This window comes from Suncus etruscus, chromosome 6 (assembly GCF_024139225.1).
Source record: "Suncus etruscus isolate mSunEtr1 chromosome 6, mSunEtr1.pri.cur, whole genome shotgun sequence".
Lineage (NCBI taxonomy): Eukaryota > Metazoa > Chordata > Mammalia > Eulipotyphla > Soricidae > Suncus > Suncus etruscus.
Window position 1 is genome coordinate 25,396,706 of NC_064853.1, and position 26,012 is coordinate 25,422,717.

Here is a 26,012-nt window from a genome sequence, read left to right on the forward strand (position 1 = left end):
TCTCTCTCTCTCTCTCTCTCTCTCTCTCTCTCTCTCTCTCTCTCTCACACACACACACACTCTCTCTCTCTCTCCAGTGTCCCATATTGTGGGATTGTGACTCGCCACCCCTTAACATCTGCTCTCACCACGGCCTGCATGGCTTTCTCTCGGATCCCTTTCCAGACAGGCTGTTCCTTCGAGAAAGTGCAAAGCCTCCTGCTTCTTAATAAATAACGTTTGCAGGAAGCTCAGGAGGCCGGACCTGAGGCCCTGAAGCCAAACTTGTAAAAGGCACGTCAAGGAACTGGGCGTTTCCTCTCAGGGCTGAGATCTCAGAGACTCGGAGCCTTGCAGAGTGCCCGCTGAAGGCCCGGGGCCCAGTTGCAAACTCTTGGCTCTCCGGCTCGCTTCAATGCTGCTGCGCGCCCTGACCCGCGCCCTGCGCCTGGCGCGCCCCGAAAAACCCCTTCAAGCCCGGGGCTGCGCCTCCTCCCCGGAGATCCAGGTGCGCGCCCTGGACGGTCCCCACCAAGGTGAGCCTGCTGGGGAGACAGAGGCGGGGAGAAGAGGCAGAGACAGAGGGGAGACAGAGGAGAGACAGAGGCGCTGGGGAGGGCTGGATGGACACCCAGGGTGCATGTTTGGACTCTGCAGAGGCGTACGCTGGCAGGCGATCACCGCACTGGCCCCAGGCTCGTTGTATATTAACTAAAGTGCTCCTGGGGGTCTGGGCTTGTCAGGGGGTCAGGCCAGCACCTCCACCAAACAGTTCCAGATGCTCGATTTGGGAGGGAGGGAAGGAGCACATCTGGAGGAGTCACTCCTGGCAGTGTTGGGGGACTGTGTGTACTGGCCTCTTGAGAGACACTCGCCTTAGCTCCGCAGAGTGCGAGTGTTTTTAATAAAGTTCCCATTTCCCAGTAGCCTTGGGTCCTGGCAAGGCTCCTGGGAGGTCCAGGCTGATGGGGTAATGCCCCCAGGCCTTTGCGCAGGTTTAACTCAAAGGCGAAAATTCGCTCTGGGGGTAAAATCTGGACTGAGCACACAGCCTGTGGATTTCAAGTTGCATCTGCGGAAATTTCCCAGGGTTGTACCACCCGGACTCTTCTCTCTGTTTGGTCCCCACACTTCTACTCTTTCCTGCTCTGGAAGTAGCCCGTTATAGGTTTTATTTGTTTGATTTTTTGTTTGTTTAGGGGTTACACCCAGAGGCGCACAGGAGTTATTCTTGGCTCTGCACTCAGGAATCATTCCTGGCAGGCTCAGGGAAATATATGGGAAATATATGGGATGCCCAATGTGAGGGTGTGAGGCATGCCCACTGTGCTATCACTCCGGCCCCTGCATTTACACAGGAGCTGCTGCATGGAACATTTCAAGTTGCACCCTCCCCCTCTTGACACTGTTTTGGTCTGATTTGGGAGACACGCCTGGCAAAGCTCAGGATTTTTGTTTGCTCTCAGGAATCACGACTGGTGGTGCTTGGATGAACATCACAGCTCTGAGCTGGATTTCTGGTACTGCACCACATACCAGGTCCCGCAATACGGTTTTTTGTTTTGTTTTCTTTTTAGGTCACACCTGGTGGTGCTCAGGGATCACTCTTGGTGAGGCTCAGGGAACCACATAGGGTGCCTAGGATCAAATCCAGGTTGGCCATATGCAAGGCAAGTGCCTTGCTATCTCTCTAGACCCCCAATACTGAGTTTTCAAGGGTTGATTTCCCATATACATCTAGTCCCTTGCTTGCTTTTGCATACTATATCCTAGTGCACATTCTTAAATATTTTTATTTAAATCACCATGACGTAGACTTAAAAAAAGTCATTGATAGTTGAGTTTCAGTCATACAATGTTCCTTCACCAGTGTTCACTTCCTGCCGCCAATATTCCCAGTTTCCCTCCCTCCTCCCCTCAACCCCAGAGTTCCTCTACGGCAAGCCCTTGTCTCTCTCTTCCCCTCCCCAATTTTTCCTATTTGGTACCATGGTTTGCACTATTTTTCCTGAAGGGATATCATGCATATCACTTTACTTCCTTTCAGCACCCAGTTCTTGTCCAAAATATTCGTTTCCAACAATTATTGTCATAGCGATCCCTTCTCTGTCCTAACTGTACCCCCCCAATCATTTCTATTGTCTTTGGGTGGGTATTATTCTCATATTAATCTTTTTTTATAACCAGTAGATGAGTATTGATCATTCTGTCTGTCCCTCTCCTTCGGACTCATTACACTTTAAGTCTGTCCATGATTAAGCAAATTTCATGGATTCATTTTTCCTAACAGCTGCATAGCATTCCATTGTGTAGATGTACCATGGTTCCTTTATCTACTCATCTGTTCTTGGGTGCTTGGGTTATTTCCAGATTCTGACTATTGTGAACAGTGCTGCAATGAATAGGATTGCAGATGTCTTTTTTGTATTGCACACATCTACACATTCTGTTTTATTTTTATACCACAGTCAGTGATTCTTGAGGGCCACTCATTGGCTCTGTGCTAGAGGTCATTCCCAGCAGTGCTTAGGAGACCAGGCAGAGACAGGGACTGATTCTACATGTATAAAGTCTGCACTCCTGCATTCCTGCTCCTCTCACTTTCCTGCTTAATTCGCCACCAGTGAACAGCAGCAGCTCTACCATCAGACAATTATAATACTAATTCCTCCCAAATTAAAGACTAAGAAACTGAGGCACAGGGATGTGTAATCATTTCAGCCAAATAATTTTTTTTCTTTTGGTTTTGGGTCACACCCGGCAGAGCGCTCAGGGGTCACTCCTGGCTCCATGCATAGAAATCGCTCCTGGCAGGCTCGGGGGACCATATGGAATGCCGGGGGATTTGAACCACCGACCCTCTGCTGAAAGGCAAATACCCTACCTCCATGCAGCCAAATAATTTAAAATTTAAATCTGGAGGGCCCGGAGAGATAGCACAGTGGCGTTTGCCTTGCAAGCAGCCGAGCCAGGACCAAAGGCGGTTGGTTCGAATCCCGGTGTCCCATATGGTCCCCCGTGCCTGCCAGGAGCTATTTCTGAGCAGACAGCCAGGAGTAACCCCTGAGCAATGCTGAGTGTGGCCCAAAAACAAACAAACAAACAAAAAATTAAATCTGGAGGGGCCAAAGCGGTGGCGTGTCTGCCTTGCCTTGCTAGCCTTGGACGGACTGTGGTTCAATCCCCGGCATCCCATATGGTCCCCCAAGCCAGGTGTGATTTCTGAGCACATAGCCAGGAGTAACCCCTGAGCGTCACCAAACAAAATTTAAATATGGGGCCAGAGCAATAGCATAGGGGTAGATTTGCCTTGCATGAGGCCAACCAGAGACAGACCCGGGTTCGATTCCTGGCATTCCAGATGGTCCCCTGAGCCTGCCAGGAGTGATTTCTGAGCACAGAACCAGGAGTAACTCCAGGGGTGGCCTGAAAAAAAAGTTAAATCAAAACTTTTGTTGTCTGCCATTAGGCCATTACTTCCTTTTTTGGCAAATCAGCATTTAAAAGAATAGATTTGAACTTTGATTAAAAAAAAAAAGGAAATAATTTTCAAGGTATTCAAGCAGAGGATAGTTCAATAGTCTGCCTTGTAGCCACAAGGCTCTGAGCTGGATCTCTGGTTCCAAACCACACACCAAGCACTGTCATTGGAGGTCCCCATGTAGCAACTATCTCCAGAGCACCCAAATCAAGGGGGTGAGCCCCCCACAACAAAAAGGAAAGCAAAGGGAAAATTCTTTCAGGACTAGATATTAGGGCTAAAATGGGGGTTTAACCAAATACAACAGAGATCTGAGATCAGCTTCCCCAGGAGATAGGAGAAAAGGTGACAGTCCAGGAGAAGAGAGATGAGGAAACCCAAGGAGAGTAAGGAGGGACTGGAGGAAGCGGCTCACCTAGGAAAACAACCACCCAGAACTATGTGGGTCACTATGTGGGTCTTGGTGTTGGAAGCAACAGCCATCCATTCTACCCTTCACTGAGTCTTGGGCACCAGAGTCTTACTATGTCTGGCAGGTTGGCCTTGGCTGACCCTTTCATTCCAATCCAATTCCCCAACCCCTGGCATCCTGACCCTTCCAAACTTGTACTGTGAGCTTGTATTTTGTTTGATTTGGTTTTGGGACCACATCTTGTGGTACTCGGGTTACTCCTGGCTCTGTGCTCAGGAATCACTCCTGGTGAGTTCAAGGGACCATATGGGATGCCAGAGATCTAACGCAGGTCGGCCACATGCAAAGATAATGCCCTATCACACTGTGCTATCTCACTGGCTCCTGTGGGCTTATTTGGAATAGACCAAGTCTGTGTCTCGCTTCATTGATTCATGTTCTCTCCCTTCGTCTCTGCTGTAAATCCTTCTAGAACTGCCTTTTCCCTATCCCTGTGCTCTTTTCACCCCCCTCTGTCTGGACTCATCATTCTTGGGACTGTTCTCTCTGAGGTGAGCGAGGCTTGGCTCAGACTCACCTTGTTCAGTGGGCCTCTCCCAAATTCCACATTGCCTAGCCTGTGCCCAGGCCCTGTATAGAGAGATCACTCTGGGTCAGCATTGAGAAAATTATTAGCCAGGAACAAGGTGGATCTGGTAAGACTGCAGAGGGGGTGGTGGGTGCCACTCCATTGCTAGGCCCTGAGCCCTGAGCAGGAAGTGTTCCCAGAAATGGGCTTAACCTGTTTCTTTAGGTTCTAGGGTGGGCCCATACACATGACATGTTGCCAGATGGACAGGTGAAAGCTAGGAGCATCCTACGAGGGTTCACGCCCAGAGAGGTTCTAGACTTCCCCTGAAATCTGTGTCTGTTCTCTGCTTATTAAACCCACAGCCTCTGGCTAAGTACTTCTATGCATTACCTTTGTATTTAGTATTATTTTTGTTTTAGTACTATATTTGCTCTATTAATGATTTTTTTTTTTTTGGTTTTTGGTTTTTGGGTCACACCTGGCAGTGCTCAGGGGCTACTCCTGGCTCTACACTCAAAAATCGCCCTGGCAGGCTCAGGGAACCATACGGATGCCAGGATTCGAACCTCCATCCTTCTACATGCAAGGCAAATGCCCTACCGCTGTGCTACTCTCCAACCACCATATTTGCTCTATTAATAATGCTTTCTTGTTGACATATTCTAATGACATATTCTAATAACTTACCCATCATCATGTCATCTTTCTAGTCTTGTTAGAGAAAAGAAAGTCAAATGCCATCAGTGTAATGTGACTTGCCCAGGGATAGGGAGTTGGTATGTAGCTGCTAGGATCTGGCAGCCAGTATTCTGCAGGAGATAAAAGGAAAGAGGTCATGAGTCAATCACTCAGAAAGAAAAAAAAAAAACAGACAAGGAGAGAGAAAATTTTCTGCTGATCCCAGGATGTCATGAGTATATCTATTTCCTTTTTAGACTTTAAGAGTTTCTTTGGGGGGGGGGGGCGGAGAGATAACACAGCAGTAGGGCATTTGCCTTGCATGCAGAAGGATGGTGGTTCAAATCCGGCATCCCATATGGTCCCCTGAGCCGCCCAGGAGCGATTTCTGGGTGTAGAGCCAGGAGTTAGAAAAAAATAGTTTCAAAAAAAAAAAAAAGAAAAGAAAAAAATAGTTTCTTTGGGAGAACAGGGAAACAGGGTGGCAGCTGTGATTGGGTCAGGGCATAGGATGGGTTCCTTAGAGTTCTCCTTACCTGTGCATTGGCCCAAGTCAGACTTACTGGGCTGGTCAGGTCAGGCTATGTATGAAGCAGGGGCTGGAGGGTGTTTGCCTTGCATTTGACCAACCAGATTTGATCAATGCGGATTTGATGCCCTGGATCCCCTATGATCTCTTGAGCCTGCCAGGAGTGATCCCTGAGTGCAGAGCCATAGTAACCTTAGTACCACTGGGTTTGGCCTCCAAACAAACAAAAACAAAAACACCCACCCCAGGCTGTGAAGGAGGGAGGCACTGGAGTTCTCATACTTGTCCCCCACCTCCACTGCAGGATTCAGAGCTCTTCTATGACTCTTGGGTACTGTAAAATAAAATCACCCCCACCACCACCATATTTCCAACCCTGAGTGAATGGGTCTGAAGCAAATAGTCACAAAGAATCAATAAACCAAACCAATCAGGAGAGAATCATGGAGTTTGATTGGCTTCTCCCCCTTGTGGTCTTTTTGCGCCTCGCCAATCCAAACTGAACCTCTTTATTTCCAAACCAGGAGAAAATGACAAAGGTACCTGTATCAAGCTACTCCAATCTAGGACATTTACATATCCAAGGGATAGGTGAAAATGGAAAAGGAATTAATATCGTTTTTTACTATGTTCTCTTGACTCCAATCCTTAAGAAAAACAACCCATTAAAACTTTTGAGGTTAACTTAAACTAGTAAGCATGTGCATGGAACTAGATAAATGTACTTTGCCCTCAATGTTTAAAGAGTTACATAAGTCTAATATCTTTAGATTATATGGTGTGCTGCTAAGAAACAATATGTACTACAACTGGGGATTTGAGGGACAAAGTAATTGTATTGTACATGGGTTCAGTTTTGTTTTTCTGAATGTTCTTTGGCTGAAAGTTCAAGGCTGGGATATCATCGATGGAACTACTGAGAATCCTGTTTATGGGTGATTGGGCTTCCACTGTAACTTTACCCTGTCCTCTTTCTTTGCATCTTTGTTGTCATAATTAAAATAATAAAAAAAATAATTAATAAAAAAAAAAAAAAAAAAGAAAATGGAAAAGGAAGATGGGGGACTGCCTTTGTTTTGGGTAAAGGCAGGGTGTGACCTAAAAGGGCACCAGAAAAGCAAGGCCCTTCTTTCCATGACTTACTTGCTGGGTCTCAAGGTGACCATTGTCTGTTGCTGGGTAGCCATAAGTGGTCACTTTCCCCAACATTGTCCTGGGTCTCACTGTTCCCCATGGTTAAAGTGAGAAACCAGGAACAAGGCCAGGTTCATCCCACTTGGACCACTGTCCCTCCAGGAATCTCTGAGATCCTAATGGACAGACCTCGAGCCCGGAACTCACTGGGGAATGTCTTCGTGAGTCAGGTAAGGCAGCCTGACTGGGGCGCAGGGGTAGTGTGGGGGACTAGGTCCAGGACTGTGACTGGGTTCGAGTCTCTTCTGCAGATGCTAGAAGCGTTGGCGAAGTTGCGGGGGGATCGGCAGGTGCGTGTCCTGGTTTTTAGAAGTGCAGTGAAAGGCGTGTTCTGTGCAGGTAAGTTCCCCCGATCCTCGCCCATCACATGTACCACCCCTGGGCTCCGTGCGGCTCCCACGTGGTGCAGAGTTTGGGGAAAAGGTTAAGCTGGTTCCTGCCTTGGACTCATTCCCATTTGACAGGTGTGAGTTCAGAGTCCCAAAGGTCAGATTCTTTGCAATGGCACCACAACAAGCCAGCAGGAGCGTAAGTTCGACTGGGATGTGACGATGCTCACCTCCAAATCCTCATTTTTTTTTCTACTCTTCCATCCTGCAACTGAGTCCAAAGGCAAACATGAGGTCAAGGTAGGGGCTGGAGCGGTGGTGCAAGCAGTAAGGCGTCTGCCTTGCCCATGCTAGCCTAGGATGAACTGTGTGTGGTTCAATCCCCCTGCATCCCATATGATCCTCCAAGCCAGGAGTAACCCTTGAGCATCACCGGGTGTGACCCAAAAACAAAACCAAAACCAAACAAAAGATGGGATTTGGTCTTTTCGGCCCACCCAGGAGGTCCAGGCACCCAAGCTCACCACTGTGCATCCTGGCATCACTGGGCCTTTCACCATAGGGCAGGCTCCAGGAATTGGTACGCAGCTGAAAAGAGGGTCTCCGGGGCTGGAGAGATAGCATGGAGGTAAAGGCATTTGCCTTGCATGCAGAAGGATGGTGGCTCGAATCCCAGCATCCCATATGGTCATCCGAGCTTGCCGGGGGCGATTTCTGAGCATAGAGCCAGGAGTAAGCCCTGAGTGCTGCCGGGTGTGACCCAAAAACCAAAAAAAAAAAAAAAAAGAGAGAGAGAGAGAGTGGACTCAGAAGAAAAAAGAAAGGGCCAGAGTGATAGCACAGCCAGTAGGGCTTTACAATGGAATAATATGCAACTGTCAGGAGAGATGAAGTCATGAAATTTTCCTATACATGGATGTACATGGAATCTATCATGCTGAGTGAAATAAGGCATTGGGAGAGAGAGAGAGAGAGAGAGAGAGAGACGCAGAATAGCCTCACTCATCTATGGGTTTTAAAAAAAATAAAAGTCATTTTTGTAACAATCCTCAGAGACAATGAGAGGAGGGCTGGAACACCAGCTCACTCCATGAAGCTCACCACAAAGTGTGGTGAGTGCAGTTATAGAAATAACTACACAGAGAACTACCATAATCATGTGAATGAATGAGGGAACTGGAAAGCCTGTCTGGAGTACAGGTGGGGGTGGGGTGGGATGGAGGGAGATTTGGGACATTGGTGGTGGGAATGTTGCACTGGTGAAGGGGGTGTTCTTTACATGACTGAAACCTAATCACAATCAGTTATGTAATCAAGATGTTCAAATAAAGAAGAAGAAAAAAAAAACGCAAAAAAGAAAAGAGGGTCTCCCCAGCCTGCAAAAGGAATAAAGTCCATTAGAGTGGAGCTAGATCTCTGGGGTCTGAGAAGTGGGTCACAGGGTCACTAGAGAGGGGAGACATCATGGGTAGGTGAATGATCAGGATTTCCAAGGATGGGGGAGTTGTTGGGCACTGTTGTCTGCCTGATGTCTGTCTGCCCTGGTTCCCAATCCTTCCTCTGGCCCTATTTATTTCTTCCATTAAGGTCACTTCATGCACCCAATGAGTCCTGGGCTCACTGGTCATCCCATCATAGCCCATAGATGAGGCAGGGCTCTGCCCCGCCCTGCTCTGAAATCCTGGGCCAATTCCTGCCTCAGTCTCTCCACCTGTCACCTTGATGCTGGAGTAAATCAACAATTCCCACGTGTTCTTCTAGACCAGGATTTGACCAGGCGTTATTCTCCTCCACCTGTGTCCCTCTGCCTTTAGGCTTCCCACACATCTCTGCTCTTTTCTGCCACTGGGGCTTACTCCCTAGTTCTCTGGGGGATTTTTGTTTAGGGGGACACACTCAGTGGTGCTCAAGGGCTTCTCTCCTGGCTTTGCATTCAGGAGATACTCTTGGTCTTGGAGGGCTCAGGAAACCATATGGGGTATCAGGGACCTCAGGACTGCACTTGCAAGGTGAAAGCCCAACCCACTGTACTATCACTCTGGGCCCCAATTATCTCCTTTTTAAATTTTTTTAGTTTTTGCACCACATCTGGAAGTGTTCAGGGTGTTAGATCATACCAAGGATTAAATCTGGGTCATTTGTGTACAAAGCAAGCATTTACTCACCACCTATCCCTCACTGTCCTAAACTTTCTATTGAAATGCTAATATCCTCTGGAGGGTCTGAACCACCCACACCTGGAAGGGGTTTGAAGTATAAAAGGTGTTGCCTGGGAGGAAGGAGGAAACTAGGAATTTTGGGGCGCAGCTGAAAGGGAGACTGAGAGCTCCTGAGGGGGGGAAAAAAAGAGGCAGAGAGCAAGAGAAGGAGCAGAGAAGTGGCTGCTTGGAAAAGTCTTAGCATAGAAGCCATGTGAGGAAATGCACATGGCACGGCCATGATATAAAGCTGGCTGACTCCTATAAAACTTTATCTGACTGCCTGTGAAATTATTTTGCTGCTACTACCCTTCTCCAGACCTGCTAGCAGAAGGGGTAAAGGCACCGTGCTGAGAAAGGCCTCACCCCAACACTAGGACTTTAGACTTTATATTTTATATTAAAACAACACACACCACCCCCTCTCTCTTTGGGCCCATTGAAACTCACTAGCCCCTCCTCTTAAAATATCAAGGTGGGGGGCCAGAGAGATAGCATGGAGGTAAGGCGTTTGCCTTGCGTGCAGAAGGTCAGTGGTTCAAATCCCGACATCCCATATGGTCCCCGGAGCCTGCCTGGAGCGATTTCTGAGCTTAGAGTCAGGAGTAACCCCTGAGCGGTGCCAGGTGTGACCCAAAAACAACAACAACAACAAAAAATCAAGGTGGGAGCCCTAGCACAGTGGTTAGGATGTTTGCCATGCATGCAGTGGACCTGGGTTTGATCCCTGCCATCCCATATGGTCCCCCAAGCCTACCAGAAGTAATTTCTGGGAGCAGAGCCAGGAAGAATCCCTGAGCATGACTGGGTTTGGCAAAAAAATCTGGAAAAAAAAATATCATCAAGGGGCCAGAGTGGTAGCACAGCAGTAGTGCCTTGCACTCGGATGACCCAGGACAGACCTGGGCTTGATCCGGCATTCCATATGGTCTGCCAAGCCAGAAGCTATTTCTGAGTACAGAGCCAGGAATAATCCCTGAGCACCGCCAGGTGTGGCCCCCAAAATAAAACAAAACAAAAAATAACATTAAGGGGTGGGGAAGATAGTTAAATGGACTGGAGCTCAGGCTTTGCAAGCAGAAGCCCCAGATAAAAGTCTCCAACACCAAGTGGTTCGTTGAGTACTACTGGGAGTAACTCCTGGGCAATGAGCCAGGATTGACCCCTGAATACCCCAAGAGTGACCCAAAAAAATCTAAACAAAAACTGTACTTAATCATGGACTGGAGAGATAGTATGGAGGTAGGGCATTTGCCTTGCATGCAGAAGGACGGAGGTTTGAATCACATCATCTCACATGGTCCCAAGCCTGCCAGGAGCAATTTCTGAGCACAGAGCCAAGAGTAACCCCTAAGTGCTGTCGGGTGTGACACAAAAAAAAAAAAATTGTACCTGGGGATGTACTGGATAATATGTTCCCATACTATCAAATGTAGGACCCAGGGCTCAGTCCATCACCTCAAAAACACACGCACATCACCCATTATACAAGACATCTTCATAACCCCTTTCTCTTGTCTCTGGTCACTTCTACTTCCTGTTATTGAGATTTTGTTTGGGGATTCATCCATGCCAGTGTTCAGAGGATCATGCAGTGCCAGGGGGTCTTGCCTGGGCTCCTGCAAGCAGCACACATACTCTAGTCACTGTGAATTTTTTTTTTTTTTTTTTTTTTTTGGTTTTTGGGCTACACCCGGCGGTGCTCAGAGGTTACTCCTGGCTGTCTGCTCAGAAATAGATCCTGGCAGGCACGGGGGACCATATGGGACTCCGGGATTCAAACCAACCACCTTTGGTCCTGGATTGGCTGCTTGCAAGGCAAACGCCACTGTGCTATCTCTCCGGGCCCACTGTGAAATTATAGTTATTCCTGGGTGGGTTTCGGGCACACATGTTTTTTTTTTTGTTTTGTTTTTTTTTGTTTGTTTTGGTTTTTGGGCCCCACCCGGCATTGCTCAGGGGTTACTCCTGCCTGTCTGCTCAGAAATAGCTCCTGGCAGGCACGGGGGACCATATGGGACACCGGGATTCGAACCAACCACCTTTGGTCCTGGATCGGCTGCTTGCAAGGCAAACGCCGATGTGCTATCTCTCCGGGCCCACATTGTTTATTTTTTTGTTTTGTTTTGGTTTAGTTTTGGGTCAGACCCAGCAGCGCTTAGGGGTTCCTCCTGGCTCTAAGCTCAGAAATCACTCTTGTCAGGCTCGGGGACCAAATGGGATGATGGGATTCAAACCACCGTCCTTCTGCATGCAAGGCAAATGCCCTATCTCCATGCCATCTCTCTGGCCCAACACATTGTTTCAACACCAACCCCTTTGCTAGCATCAATGTCCTTCCACCAGCCCCTTAACCCCCATTTGCCTTTCACCTGCCAATTTACTTCTAAGAATGGTGCTTTTGTTTAAAAAAAAAAAAAAGTTGTTGCATTGTGGTTTACAGTACTGTTGCTAGTACAGGGTTTCTTACCAAACACTTAGACACCTTTATTTGCATTGCCTTTGAGTATTCACTATTCTACCATTCATTATGTTTCTTTTTTTTTTCTTTTTTTGATTTTTGGGCCAAACCCAACAGCACTCTGGAGTTACTCTTGATTCTGTGCTCAGAAATTGCTCTTGGCGGGCCCAGAGAGTAGCACAGTGGTGTTTGCTTTGCAAGCAGCCGATCCAGGACCTAAGGTGGTTGGTTCGAATCCCGGTGTCCCATATGGTCCCCCGTGCCTGCCAGGAGCTATTTCTGCGCAGACAGCCAGGAGTAACCCCTGAGCATCGCTGGGTGTGGCCCCAAAACCAAAAAAAAAAAAAAAAAAAAGAAATTGCTCTTGGCAGGCTTGGGGGACTATTTGGGGTCCTGGGAATAGAACCCAGGCCCCATTCCAGGCAGGCTGCATGCAAAGCAAACGCCCTACCACTGTGCTATTGCTCCGGACCCTCTTTTAATCTTGAATATGAGAGAATTTTATTTTGGTCTTTTCCCTGAATAACTTTATTTAGCTGATACTCTTCAGGTCCCTCCATGTAGCAACAGATTTCATTATTTTATCTTTTTATGGCTGCGTAATAGTCCATTGCATAGACATACCATAGTTTCCTTATCCAGTAACTATTCTTGGACACTTGGTTTATTTCCAGAATTTTTCTTTTTTGGGTTTTTTTTGGGGGGGTTTGGGCCACATCCGGTGAAGCTCAGGGGTTACTCCTAGCTATGCTCTCAGAAATCGTTCCTGGCTTGGTGGAACACATAGGACACCGGGGGATCGAACTACAGTCCATCCTAGGCTAGTGTGGGCAAGGCAGATGCCTTACCGCTTACACCACCACCTTGATTTCCAGATTTTTTTCTATTATATTTTTTCTATTATGCAAATGTTTATTCTCCATTTTGTTCTTGAGCCTTTAGGGCAGGGGTCTCAAACTCGTGGCCCGTGGGCCACAAACAGCCCTCCATACATTTTGTGGCCCTGCTCTAGAGAAATCTTTTTTTGTTTTGCTTTTGTTTTAGTTGTTTGGGTCACACGCCCCAATATTCAAGGCTTACTACTGACTTTGCCTCCTGTAGCCCCCAGGTAAATTGAGTTTCAGACCCCTGCTTTAGGGCATATTCCAAGAAGTAGAGGTTCTGGGTCAAATAGAAGCTCAATTTCCAGTTTTGTTTTGTTTTTGTTTCTTTTTGAGGAATGTCATTTGTTTTCCAGAAAGGTTGGACCACTTAACATTCCTAGTGCAGTGAATATGAGTCCCTTTCTCCCCAGATCCATGCCAGCACTGGTTATTCTTGTTCTTTGTGATGTGTACAAGTCTCTACTGTGAGATGATACCTCATTATTATTTTATTTGCATTTCCCTTGTGGTTAGTGATGTAGAGCATTTCTTTCATGTGCCTTTGGCTAATTGTATTTCTTCTTGTAGAAATATATCCCCCCTCCTGACTAGTTTCACTCAGCATAAAGATTCCATGTACATTCATGTATAGTAAATTTTCATAACTTCATCTCTCCTGACAGCTGCATAATATTCCATTGTGTATATGGCCCACAGTTTCTTTAGTCATTCGTCTGTTAAAGGGCATCTTGGTTGTTTCCAGATTCTGGCTATTATTAAAAGTGCTGTGATGATTGGGGCCGGAGAGATAGCATGGAGATAAGGCATTTGCCTTCCATGCAGAAGGTTGAAGGTTCAAATCCCAGCATCCCATATGGTCTCCCAAGCCTGCCAGCAGCGATTTCTGAGCTTAGTGCCAGAAGTAACCCCTGAGCGCTGCTGGATGTGACCCAAAAACCAAAAGCCAAAAAAAAAAAAAAAAAAAGTCCTGTGATGAATATAGGTGTAAGGAAGGGATTTTTGTATTGGATTTTTGTGTTCCTAGGGTATATCCCTAGAGTGGTATAGCTGGATCAAATGGGAGCACAATTTCCAGTTTTTTGAGGAATCTCCATATTGTTTTCCATAAGGGCTGGACTAGATGACATTCCCACCAGCAGTGAATGAGAGTTCCTGCTTTCAGCATTCTATCTTCATCTGTGGTTTTCATCATTCTGATTAGGATCTGTCTTGGAATATTCTTATTTGGATCTCTTTTAACTGGTACCCTTCAGGCCTCCTGGATCTAGGTGCATGCACTCTCCAGCTCTGGAAACTTCTCAGCAATTATGTCATTGTTTCTTGCTTCTTCTTTTTTTGGGGGGGAGGGGGTCACACCCTGCAGCGCTCAGGAGTTACTCCTGGCAGGCTCGGGGAACCATATGGGATGCCGGGATTTGAACCACCATCCTTCTGCATGAAAGGCAAATGCCTTACCTCCATGCTATCTCTCCAGCCCCTGACTCTAGCTTCTTTTTCTTTTTAATTATCTTTATTTAAACACCGTGATTACAAATATAATTGTACTTGTATGATTATAGTCATGTAAAGAACACCCCCCTTCACCAGAGCAGGATTCCCACCACCAATATCCCAGGTCTACCTACTCCCCACCCTACCCACACCTGTACTCGAGACAGGCTTTCTTTTTCCCTCATTCATTCACATTGTTATGATAGTTTTCAGTGTACTTATTTCTCTAACTGCACTTATCATTCTATGTGGTGAGCTTCATGTCATTAGCTACACCTACATGGGAGGATGGGGGGAAGTAAGGGTTGGGACTGAGGCAGTAAAATATTAGAAATGAACTTTGTAGGGCAGTATCAAGATCCCAATACAAGATGGATATTATGGATATATAGAATATATGCACACAATAATATCAATATGAAAAAAAGAGAAAAAATTTCCACTGACTGTCCCAATATAAACCAGTGCTAGAACAGCCTGCCCTCCTCCCAGAGCACATTCCCATTAGTGTAGGGAGAGATAGGGGGAAAGCCTGTTGACCCCTATAGAGTCCACCTAGACCGGTGCCCAGGGAAAGACTGAAGTCCAGGGGAGAAAAACCCTATACCTGGCAAGAGCTGGTCTCCAGAATCAAGGATGAAATCGGAAGCCAGATGTCTGCCCGCCCTCCTCCCCATGCACCTCCCCCCTGGAGTACGGAGGGAGGGGGGAATCTGAGGACCACTAAGAGTCCACCTGAACCCACTTCTGGCCATCTGAGCTGGCACCCAGGGAAGGCCTGGAGTCAGGGGAAAAAGACAAGGACAGCTGGGGGCCTGCCATGCCTCCCAGCACTCCCCAGGCTAGGGAGAAAAGCTCTGGTATGGGGCTTCCCAAACCCTATACCTGGCAAGAGCTGGTCTCCAGAATCAAAGAGGAAACAGGAAGCCAGATGTCTGCCCGCCCTCCTCCCCATGCACCTCCCCCCTGAAGTTCAGGGGGAGGAGGGAACCTGAGGACCACTAAGAGTCCATCTGAACTCACTTGTGGCCATCTGAGCTGGCACCCAGGGAAGGCCTGGTGACTCTAGCTTCTTAAGAAGGGTTGCCTTCCTGACCCTTGAGACCCTGATAATTTTAAATTGTTCCTCTTGAATTCATCTCAGAGTTCTCTTATCTGCTCTTCATTTATTTCATGGCTTTTTTCAGTCTTCTGCATGTCACCTTGGAATGCACTAATTCTGTCCTCGGCTGCTCTTCCTCATTGGGTGTTATTCAGCTGATGAGGCCTTCCAGTGAGTTTTTCATTTCACCTACCAAATTTTTCAGCTGTCATGGACTTTTGTATTTTTCTTATGTCTGCTGATATCCTCCTATTACAGCCTGGGTTTCAGCAAGGGGCCACTCTCCAGACGAAGCTGCCCCTCTTCCCTCTCTCCCTGCAGGCGCTGACCTGAAGGAGCGGGAGCAGATGAGTGAGGCAGAAGTGGGCGTCTTCGTGCAGCGACTCCGAGGCCTGATGAATGAGATTGGTGAGGGGACACAGCTACCTGCAAGAGGCTATTCTGGGCCCTTCTCTCTGTCTCCCCATCACCTGTCTCTCCTCTAAATGAAGGCTCTTCCTGTCCTGAGTAGGGCAGGAGCAGGAAACAGCAGAACTTCGCATGGGAATTCTGTAAGGCTGACAGAAAGTATCCACAGAAGGCTTTTTGTCAGGGGTAGCTCTGGTGGCTTCTGGACCTTTTATGTCGGTGAGGAGACTCCTACACACACACACACACACACACACACACACACACACACATAGACACTGATATACATACACATATGGATATAGACATACATATATTCAAACACAAACATACATACACATTGATGCACACACATACACACACTATGGATGCATGCTTCCAAGCTTTCACACACACACACACACACACACACACACACACACACACACACACTATGCATTTATGTTTCCAAGCTTGATAGTGACTGTTCTCTTTGATGAGTGCTCCTTCCTTCCTCCTCCCTCTTCCTCCTCTAATAAAACCATTCCTACAGCCTCCTCCAGGAAACCTTCACTGGGCCACCCTTCAGAATACAGGTCAGGGACCAGGGAGATAGCTCCAAGAGGCAGCATAAGTGCTCTACAAGTAGGGAACTTGGCTCATTCTCCATACTGCTTAGTCAGAAGACAGAACACAGGAGTACAGGTCAAACACACTGATCCCACCGCCTCTGCCTGAGTGTCATACTCCCAGTCCCGCATGTGGCAGGGTAGCAAAGGGTGGGCCGAGCTTAGCCAGCTACTTCCCAATCTAGTTTTCTAACCCATCCCCAAAGTTTCTGGGGAAAACTGGCTTACTAGGCCAATGGGGGTGCACACCTAGCTGTGCTCAGGGTTTTTCTCTTGGCTCTGCTCTCAGGGGACTGAGGGTACAGGGAATCACACCTCCCCTGCTCTGCCTGCCTATTACTGACATGGGAAACTGACTTTGAAGCTAACCTGGCTGAAGTGTAGAGAACCCCCCCCCAACCCGTGATAGTGGGACCCTCTGTCCCTTTCTTCCACTTCTTCCCACCCCAGCCTCCCTGTGGTGCCCTGTAGGCTGACCCTGTCTCTGTCCCCACAGCGGCCTTCCCTGCACCCACCATCGCTGCCATGGATGGCTATGCCTTGGGTGGAGGCCTGGAGCTGGCCTTGGCTTGTGACCTCCGAGTAGCAGGTATGGACAAGGAGAGGAGGATGGGCTGGGGAGTTGTGGGAAGGGGCGCAGGCAGTCTGGAATCTGCAGGAAGCCACCTCAGATCTAACAGGGAGGTAGGGACTCAGCAGGGCCAGGGGAGCTGCTTGTCTCCTAGCTTGGAGAACCAAGAGGCACAGCTCCACCCTAGTTCCAACTAGTCAGGAATATTGTGTTGTTATTGTTGTTGTTAAGACCACACTGGCAGTGCTCAGGGACTACACTCAGCTCTGTGCTCAGGAGTCATTCCCCACAGTGCTCAGGGACAGTGTGAAGTCAGGGATCCATCCCAGACCTCCTAGATGCAAAGCATGTGCTCAGTCTAGTGGACTCTGGCTCCAGGCTTGGTTTTGGATTTGTTCTGTTTTGGGGGAGGTACTGGGTTTTTGGTTGGGGATAAACAGAAGTGCTCAGGAACTAGACCTGTCTCTGTGCTCAGGAGTGACCCCTTGCTGTACTTCAGGGACATATGCAGTGATGAGATTGATACATGCAAGGCAAGTGGCCTAACCGTGTATCTCTGACCTCTATCATGTTGGGATAAAAGAGATCTCTGGCCTAGCTAACATAGATATTCCTGGCAAGGTTGTGTTGTCGGGTCAGAGAAACAAGGGCTGTGTTGTCAGTTCAGAGTTTCTGAAGGGAAGGAAGGAGAAAGAGAATTAAAAACAATCAATCATCTTTTCTTTTTGGTGGATTTTGGGCCACATCCAGAGATGCTCAAGGGCTTTTCCTAACTCTGTGCTTGGGAGTTACTCCTGGCATTGTTGGGGAATCTCTTGGTGTTGGATATTGCACTCAGGTCCTACGAGCTTTGCTATCTCTCCTCTCCCTCTGTGCCTGTGTAAAGAAACAACAAAGCAATGAGCCTTGTCAAAGAGGCTCTTCTGTGGACTTAATTTTGTGTTTTGGGGCCATCCAGCAGAGCTCAAGGCTTACTCCTGCTTCTGTGCTCAGGGGTTACTCCTGCAGATGTGGGTGACCACATGAAGTGCTCAGCATTAAACCTGGATTGGCCACTTGCAGGCCAAAGCCTTCCCTGTTGTACTATCACTCTTACTTCTCTGGACAAATTAAGTTATTTTTTGTTTTGTTTTGTTTTTGGGCCACACCCGGCATTGCTCAGGGGTTACTCCTGGCTGTCTGCTCAGAAATAGCTCCTGGCAGGCACCGGGGACCATATGGGACACCGGGATTCGAACCAACCACCTTTGGTCCTGGATTGGCTGCTTGCAAGGCAAACGCCGCTGTGCTATCTCTCCGGGCCCCAAATTAAATTATTTTAATTTGTTTTTACAGAGCTTGGGGGAGTGTTGTTGAACTCAAGTCTCACATATATCGGACAAGTGCTCTCTCTGACCTACATCCCCAGCCCTACTTGTATAATTTTTAAACTTGCCTGTGTGGTAACTAGTTGGTCCCTTCTTGGAAGCAGTTAGACAAAGTCTGTTGGGGCCAGTACACCAGGGTGGGCGTTTGCCTTGTACATGGCTGACCCCAGGTTCAATCTCTGGCATCCTATATGGTCCACTAGGAGTAATTCCTGAGTGCAAAGTCAATAGTAACTCTGAACATTTTGTCTTTTGTGATCCAAAAACAACAACAGAAAAACAAAAGAATAAAAATTCTCATGTCACCCCAAAGTATAAAACTGTTGAACTCCATGGGCTGAGAGATAGTACAATACCCAATTTCAATACCCAGCACTACATGGTCCCCAGGCATCACAAGGTACAGTCCTGGGGGGTCCCTGAGCACTGATGGGTATCCCTGAGTATCCCTAACACCACATACAAGCCCCTCAGGCCCTTGCACTGATTCCCCCACTCAGATGGCCAAGATTTGCTAGTAGGAGCACCCCCAAAATAAGTTCCACTCCAGAGTCAGAGAGCTCAAAGGACTGGAGTTAAAGCTTTGCATGTAGGAAGCCCAGATTCCATCATGCACCACATAGTTCATCTGAGCACTGAGTCAGGTGTAACCCCCAAACAAAACTAAGGCCAACTCCGGGCATAGAAACAGCTTACACCTCTCTGTCCATTGCTCATCACAGACAAAAAGAACCGGATCAGGCCCTAGCCCCAACTTCATTGCTCTACCTATCTTCATAGGTAAGGCTATCACAATCTTGGGTAGGACATCCATAGGAACATAGAGGGGGTGTTCTTTTGACCCTTCTATGCATCCTTAAGAGTCCCAGAGCAGAAGCTAAAGACAAATGCCCACTAAAGCACATGGGGGGCTTCTCTGAGGAGGTTGCATTTAAGAACATGTGGGCAGGGCCGGAAGGCAAAGACAAGCCAGTTTTGGTAAGGAGAAACTGGGGGCAGCAGTAATCAGGATCTTCAGGCAGATCAGAGTAATTGTAGGGCACCTTTCCCTCACTTCCTCCAGTGCATCCAGAGGCCAATAGCACGTGGGAGCCTCGGCTCCTTGCCTGGGTCCTGGGCTTGTTTTCAGGGCAGGTCAGCAGGGTCTGGCTTTGGACAGTGGGGTAGGGGAGGGCAGGGGCTCAGTCTGTCTGTCTAAACAGCTTCCTCGGCCGTCATGGGACTGATCGAGACCACACGTGGGCTCCTCCCAGGAGCAGGTAACCAACCCCTGTCCTACTCTATGGAGCCTTTTGCCCTACTTTCCCCTGCCCCTGGGCTCTGGACTCTGCTCTGTCTGTTGTGGCAGCTCTTCCCCAGCTCCTACTAGGCATGGAAATTCAGTTCACAGGGACACACACACACACACACACACACACACACACACACACACACACACACACACACACACACACACACACCTTTCCTCTCACCCTCGCACACAGGAGGAACACAGAGGCTGCCCCGGTGCCTGGGAGTGCCGCTGGCGAAGGAGCTTATCTTTACTGGCCGGAGACTGACCGGGGCTCAGGCCCAAGCCCTGGGGCTGGTGAACCACAGCGTGGCCCAGAATGAAGAGGGCACCGCCGCCTACCTGCGGGCACAGGAACTGGCCCGGGAGATCCTACCTCAGGTGTGGTGAGAACCCTAAAGGGCAGGTGGGGGTGATGTGGAGCAGGCCCATTTCTCTTGCTTTTGCCAAACCTTAGGGATGGGACTGATCCTCAGTAGTATGGTTCACTCTGCAGCCACCTGCAGCTTCAATGAAAAATTGACACCAGTAGGGGCCTGAGCCATGGCACAAACAGTAGAGCATTTATCTTGCATGCCCTTACCTAGGATGGACCTCGGTTTGGTCCCCCAGCATCCCATATGGTACCCCAAGCCAGGATCGATTTCTGAGCGCATAGCCAGAGTAACCCAAGCGTCACCGGGTGTGGTCCAAAAAGCAAAAACGACAGAAGGAAAAAAGAAAAACTGACATCAGGATATGACTAGAGCCACAGTATAGTGGGTAGGGTGCTTGCCTTGTACTGGCCAAGCCAGGTTTGATCCCTGGCATCCTGTATAGTCCTCTATAGTCCCCCAAGCACTGCCAGGAGTGATTACTAAGTACAGAGCCAGTATTCGGATATCTGAGTACCACTAGGTCTGACCCTAAAAGAAAACAAAATTGGCATCAGGGATGTGCCTCAATGGTACCATGTAAAAAAAATCACCCCACATGCCATATTTCAACCTGGGTGAGCAGGTCTGTCTGAAGCAGAGTTGCTACACAAAATAGTCCAAATCAGGCTGAGGGTGAAACGTGTAGTTTGGCAGTCTTCTATCTCATATAGAGAGCGAGAGCTGGCCTGCCAGAACTATCGTTTTTATTGAGTACAGAGACCACCCCTAGGTGGGATGGGCAGAGTAATGGCAGATAGCTCAGGCTCCCCTGAGCCAGTTCCACCCTGCTTTACATGGAAGACAAACACTGTTTGGGGGCAAAATTAAGTTATAAACAAATAGATACAAAGAAACCAGGAATGATCTTCGTTTTGAGTAAAACAAGGTGTAATCTAAGAGTACCACCTATGCATGTGTGAGGCTCTGGATTTGATCGCTGCCACTAAAAAGAATTCTAAAGATGTAGTTTTGCAGTTAATCTTCCTACATTTTCAATTCAAACGTGGCTAGTTGTTTTCCAGAGATACAATTTCTGGAAGGCCTATTTCTGACCTTGTGTTGCCCTTAACTGCTTTAAGTTCTTCCTATAGGCTGATACAGTCTCTGAGCATAATTCACTCAGGAGTGAGTCAAGGTCCGGAATACAGGCAGTTCTGTATACAGGCAGGTCAAGAGCCTGCACAGCCCCCGCGACCTGACCACAGGGTCACCAGGAATCTGAGACTGTGCTAACTACTCACCACTCGAAGGGGATGTTAGAGAGACCCTGACTCTCAACGGAGATATCAAAGCAGCTTTAAAAACTGATAGTGCAGGGGCCAGAACAATAGCACAGCGGATAATGTGTTTGCCTTGCTGTGGCCTATCTGGGTTCGATCCCCAGCATTCCATATGATTCCCCAAGTCTGCCAGGAGTGATCTGAGTGCAGAGCCAGGAGTAACCCCTGAGCACTGCCAGGTGTGGCAAAAACAAAGCAAAATTCTTAAGACTGAGTAGTTCATACCCGCTGTTAGATGGAGCACCCCCTCTGTTAAGACACACCCATGGTGCTTGAGCAGGGGCTCCGATATCAGAGAACCCAACTGGTTCTTTGTATCATAAAACAAAAGTACAGCCCCCAAGGGGTTAAGGTACTTGTATTGCATGCAGCTCACCTCATTTTGGTCCCTGGCACCCACATATGGTTCCCGCTGAGCACTGTCAAGAATGAATAAACCCTGAGCACTGTCAAGTTGGCCTAATATGCTCTTCCCCATAAAGTTCAGTATACTGAACTTTTACAGTATGAAAATATTTAATGTTTTGAAATACAAAAAATTGTAAGTTAAATGCAACCAGGATTTTCATTTTAATATTAACAAATGAAAGCCTTTGATTATACAAATAAAATACTTTATTTTAGAGGCCTGAGAGATGATACAATGGGTAGGTGACTTGCCTTGCACGCGACTGATTTAGGTTTGATTCCCAGCATCCTTCCTATATGGTCCCTTGAGCCTGCCTAGAGTAAACTCTGTGTGCAGAACCAGGAGTAACCCCTGAGCCGCCAGTGGGTGTGGCCCCCAAAACAAACAAACAATGCCCTTTATTTTAGAAAAAAAAAAAAGTCCCATAGGGCCAGAGATAGCATGGATGTAGGGCATTTGCCTTGCATGCAGAAGGACAGTGGTTCGCACCCCAGCATCCCGTAAGGTCCCCCGAGCTGCCAGGAGCGATTGCTGTGCATAGAGCCTAGAGTGACCCCTGAGCGCTGCCGGGTGTGACCCTCCCCCCACCCCCCAAAAAAAGGAAAGGAAGAGACAGAAGAAAAATACCTACCCCAGAGGCAGGCAGGGGGAAGTGCAGGAAAGAAACCAGACATTGGTGGTGAGAAATGTGCAGTGGTGAAAGGTGGTGCACACCGTATGACTAAAACTCAATCATGAACAGTGTAACTGTGTATCTCATGGTGATCCAATTAAGGAATTTATTTATAATTTTTAAAAATACTGCAGTTTAGATGAAAAAAAAATTAAGTCAATGCTGTCCATTAGTGAACCATGACTGGGAAATCAAATGATGTGCGACCAGGGTCCCAAAGGTCTATAGATTTATTCTCCAATACTACTATAAACTATTATATATATATATGTGTGTATATATACACACATATGTAATCATATATGATTTTTCCCCTTTTTTGGGGGGGGTCACATCAGTGGCTCTCAAGGGTTACTCCTGACTGCTCAGAAATCTCTCCTGGCAGGCATGGGGGACTATATGGAATGCTGGGATTCAAACCAGCATCTGTCCTAGATCTGCTGCGTACAGGGCAAATGCCCTACTGCTGTGCTATCTCTTCAGTTCCGATTTTACATTTTCCTTGGTGAAAAATCTCTAGTAACTACCTAATTACTATTTATATTTATGATGAAAAAAATCGAACAGAAGTGTAAGATGGCCAGAGCGTAGTACAGCTTGCTGTTGACCTACGTGCAGTCCCCAGTACCCTATAAGGTCCTCCAAACCTGCAAGAAGTGATCCTTGAGCACAGTGCCAAGATTAAGCCCTGAGCACCACAGGGTATGTCCCAGAACCAAAAAGTGGAAGCAGAAGCATCTTCAATCCCAGCTTGCCCTGGGACTCTCCTGGTGGCAGCCCAGAAGTGGGGAGGTTTTGATGAGACTGTTGGAAGACTGTTACAGGGTCATGATATTCAGTGGGTTCCAAGAGAAGAGCCCAAGATGCCAGGGTGAGATAATCAAGATCTAGCCAGGCTTCCTCTTACCTGCTAGGCTATGCAAATATCAAGACAGTAGCGGGAGCTGGACAGATATCCCCTTCTTGTCCAGACTCCCCCAGCAAGTAGTTTTTGTTTGAGCTCCTCTAAATGTTAGTGGATTCCTTCCTCTCGTTTTCGCAGGCCCCCATTGCTGTGCGGCTTGGCAAGGTAGCCATTGATCGAGGAATAGAGGTAAGGAGGTTTGGGGCCACTTACATTGGTGGGGGGTCTAGGAGGGAGCACTTCTATGGCTAGATGGACAGCAATGGGGAAAGGAGTAAGGAAGAGGAGCTCTCTGTGCACTGAGCTTACCCACAGAACATTATTTTATGCTTCCCCTCTTCCTTGGTAGCTTGTGTATAGTGGAACAGTGCTTGGAAGTGGTATAAGCTAAGAAGGAGTCTGGTCGTAAAGGCCAGGGACTGCCTTATTAGTTTTATGTGGTGGGGTTTGGAAGCCACATCCAGGGCACCAGGAATTAAACCTGAGAGCAAAGCCTCTGCAGCCTACTTGAATCAGGACCAATTTGGGAGTGGGGGAGTAAATGAAGGGGCAGGGGGACAAGAGAAGGGTGCCTGCAACTGTCTCAGGGTCCTCTCATCCCAATTTGCTGAAAGGGCAGGAGGGACGCTGGCCTGTCACTCCTGCCCTTACCGAGTCATCTATGGGCGTACCTGGACAGTGAGCTGGAGTGGCAGCTGGCCCTGGTGTGGGTGCCTGCATGGCAGAGGCAGGCTGATCTCAATGCTGCTTCTTCTCCAGGTGGACATTGCCTCCGGGATGGCCATTGAAGGGCTATGCTATGCCCAGGTATGTGGTTCTCTGGCTGATCTATGCTTGTTCAGAGGCTAGACCTGGATGGGGGTGAGCAGTGGCTTAGGCAGCACAAGACTAGACCAGTAGGTCTCTCCCAATCTTTTTAATTGATTGGTTGTTGGGCTACACCCAGCGGTGCTCTGGGGTTTCTCCAGGTTCTGTACTCAGAAATTGGTCCTGGGAGACTGGGGGGCGGATATGAGATGCTGGGAATCAAACCAGGTCCCTCCTGGGTCAGCCACATGCAAGGTAAATGCCCTACTGCTGTGCTCTCTCAGGCCCTCTCCCGATCTCAAGTCTCTGAAGTGCTTCTCCCTGAGGCCCCTCAGTCTCACAGTTCGTCCTGCCTCCCTGCAATGATCAGACTCAGCCCAGAGGAAGTGTCAGGGGCAGGCAGAGACCTAACTCAGGTGTTGGTGTTTGCAGGCTGTGAGCTAAGAGGGAGAATGCGGCTGTTGAACCCTCACTCCCAGACAAATAAAAGGCCCAAAATGCAGGTAACATACCCAACACGAAACAGGCTCCCAGGACTTTAGGAACATGTATGAAGCAGATACCACAAGTCAGACTGAAAGTCAAGTTACTCCTTTTGTTGAGGGGCTCCTGTCTAGTTTAGAATCCAGGGACCATTCCTGACACTACTCAGCCAATAAGGTCAAAGGGTTTGATGCTGGAACCCAAAGCTGTGGGGGCTGCTTGGTACCTTCAGGTGTGGGAGTCCATGCAGAGCCAGGGACTGAACCGGGGTCCCACAGGCACAAGGCATACACCCCTGACCCTGGAGCTACCTCCCTGCCCAATTTCTAACTTGCAGTTCTACTTTTCCTCTATAGAGCAGCCTAGCCAGGCATGGCAGGCACCTGGGCACTGCAGAAGTGAATGCAGGCATCAGCCAATACAATGGCCGCAGGGCCTACCAGGTGGAGAGGCCACGGCCAGATTTGTTGTTAGCTTGTTTGTCTTTATCTTAAACCCATGCTGTTTTTGCAGAACATCCCTACCAAGGACCGGCTGGAGGGCATGGCAGCCTTCAGGGAGAAGCGTCCCCCCAAGTTTGTGGGAGAGTGATTGCTACTACGCCTCAAGCATGGGAACATGGTTGTTAAAGGGTGCTATCTGGACGGAAAATTATAGCGTGACTTTTTGCCATTTCATCTTCTCTTTTTCCACACTAATGTAAGACACAGAGCATGCATGGCTGGCATTAGGGGAGCCCCACCACCTATTGTTCCCTTATTCTCCAGCCTGCTAAAATCTGATTGGTTCATCAGAAGCACTGGACTGGCTCTGGAGAATACAGCTTTCTCCCAACAAAGTTAGCAGAGAAGCCGAGGGTTCCTTATCATCTCAGGGCCCTGACACTGCTTGCTTCTCAGGCCTGACCTCTGTGCCTCAGAGCTCATGGAGGTGGCATGGGGCTGTTTAGAAAAACCTCACCACCCACTCACACACATGGATAAAAGGAAACCATGGTAGTGGCTGGGCTAGTGTAGAGACTTGAGACTGGGATCCCAGATCTCTATACACCTCAGTTTCCTCATCTGCAAAATGAAAATGCTGTAAGAATTTCAAATAAAACACCCCATGTTCAATCGATGTGAATTGTAATTAATGTATAGGGTTCATGTGAGAATCAAATGAAATCACAGAGCAAACCTGTGAAGCACAGAGGCAGCTGAAGAGCCTTCAGGAGCACGGAGCAATCCCCTCAGGCTACGGAGGGCCAGAAATGTGAGGGCGACCCTGGGATTGAAGCCTGCAGGATCAAGCACTGAGGCAAATGGGAGTCAGAATCATGTTCAGAAGAGCACCTTCTTTTTGTTTTTGGTCACACCCGGCAGCGCTCAGAGGTTACTCCTGGCTCTATGCTCAGAAATCGCTCCTGGAAGGCTCGGGGGACCATGTGGGATGCCAGGATTCCAACCACCGTCCTTCTGTATACAAGGCAAACGCCTACCTCCAT

General features: G+C 48.2%; 1 protein-coding gene across 1 annotated transcript; it reads left to right on the forward strand.

The window, feature by feature from the left end:
* Positions 1 to 268: 268 nt before the first annotated feature.
* Positions 269 to 25,188, forward strand: ECHDC2 (enoyl-CoA hydratase domain containing 2). The gene is made up of 10 exons (XM_049774981.1): positions 269 to 515; positions 6,947 to 7,014; positions 7,096 to 7,183; positions 15,631 to 15,717; positions 16,822 to 16,914; positions 19,466 to 19,522; positions 19,748 to 19,935; positions 23,375 to 23,425; positions 23,996 to 24,043; positions 25,040 to 25,188. The coding sequence occupies exons 1-10, from the start codon at positions 395 to 397 to the stop codon at positions 25,115 to 25,117; spliced, it is 879 nt and encodes a 292-aa protein (XP_049630938.1). The 5' UTR covers positions 269 to 394; the 3' UTR covers positions 25,118 to 25,188.
* The last annotated feature ends 824 nt before the right edge of the window (positions 25,189 to 26,012 follow it).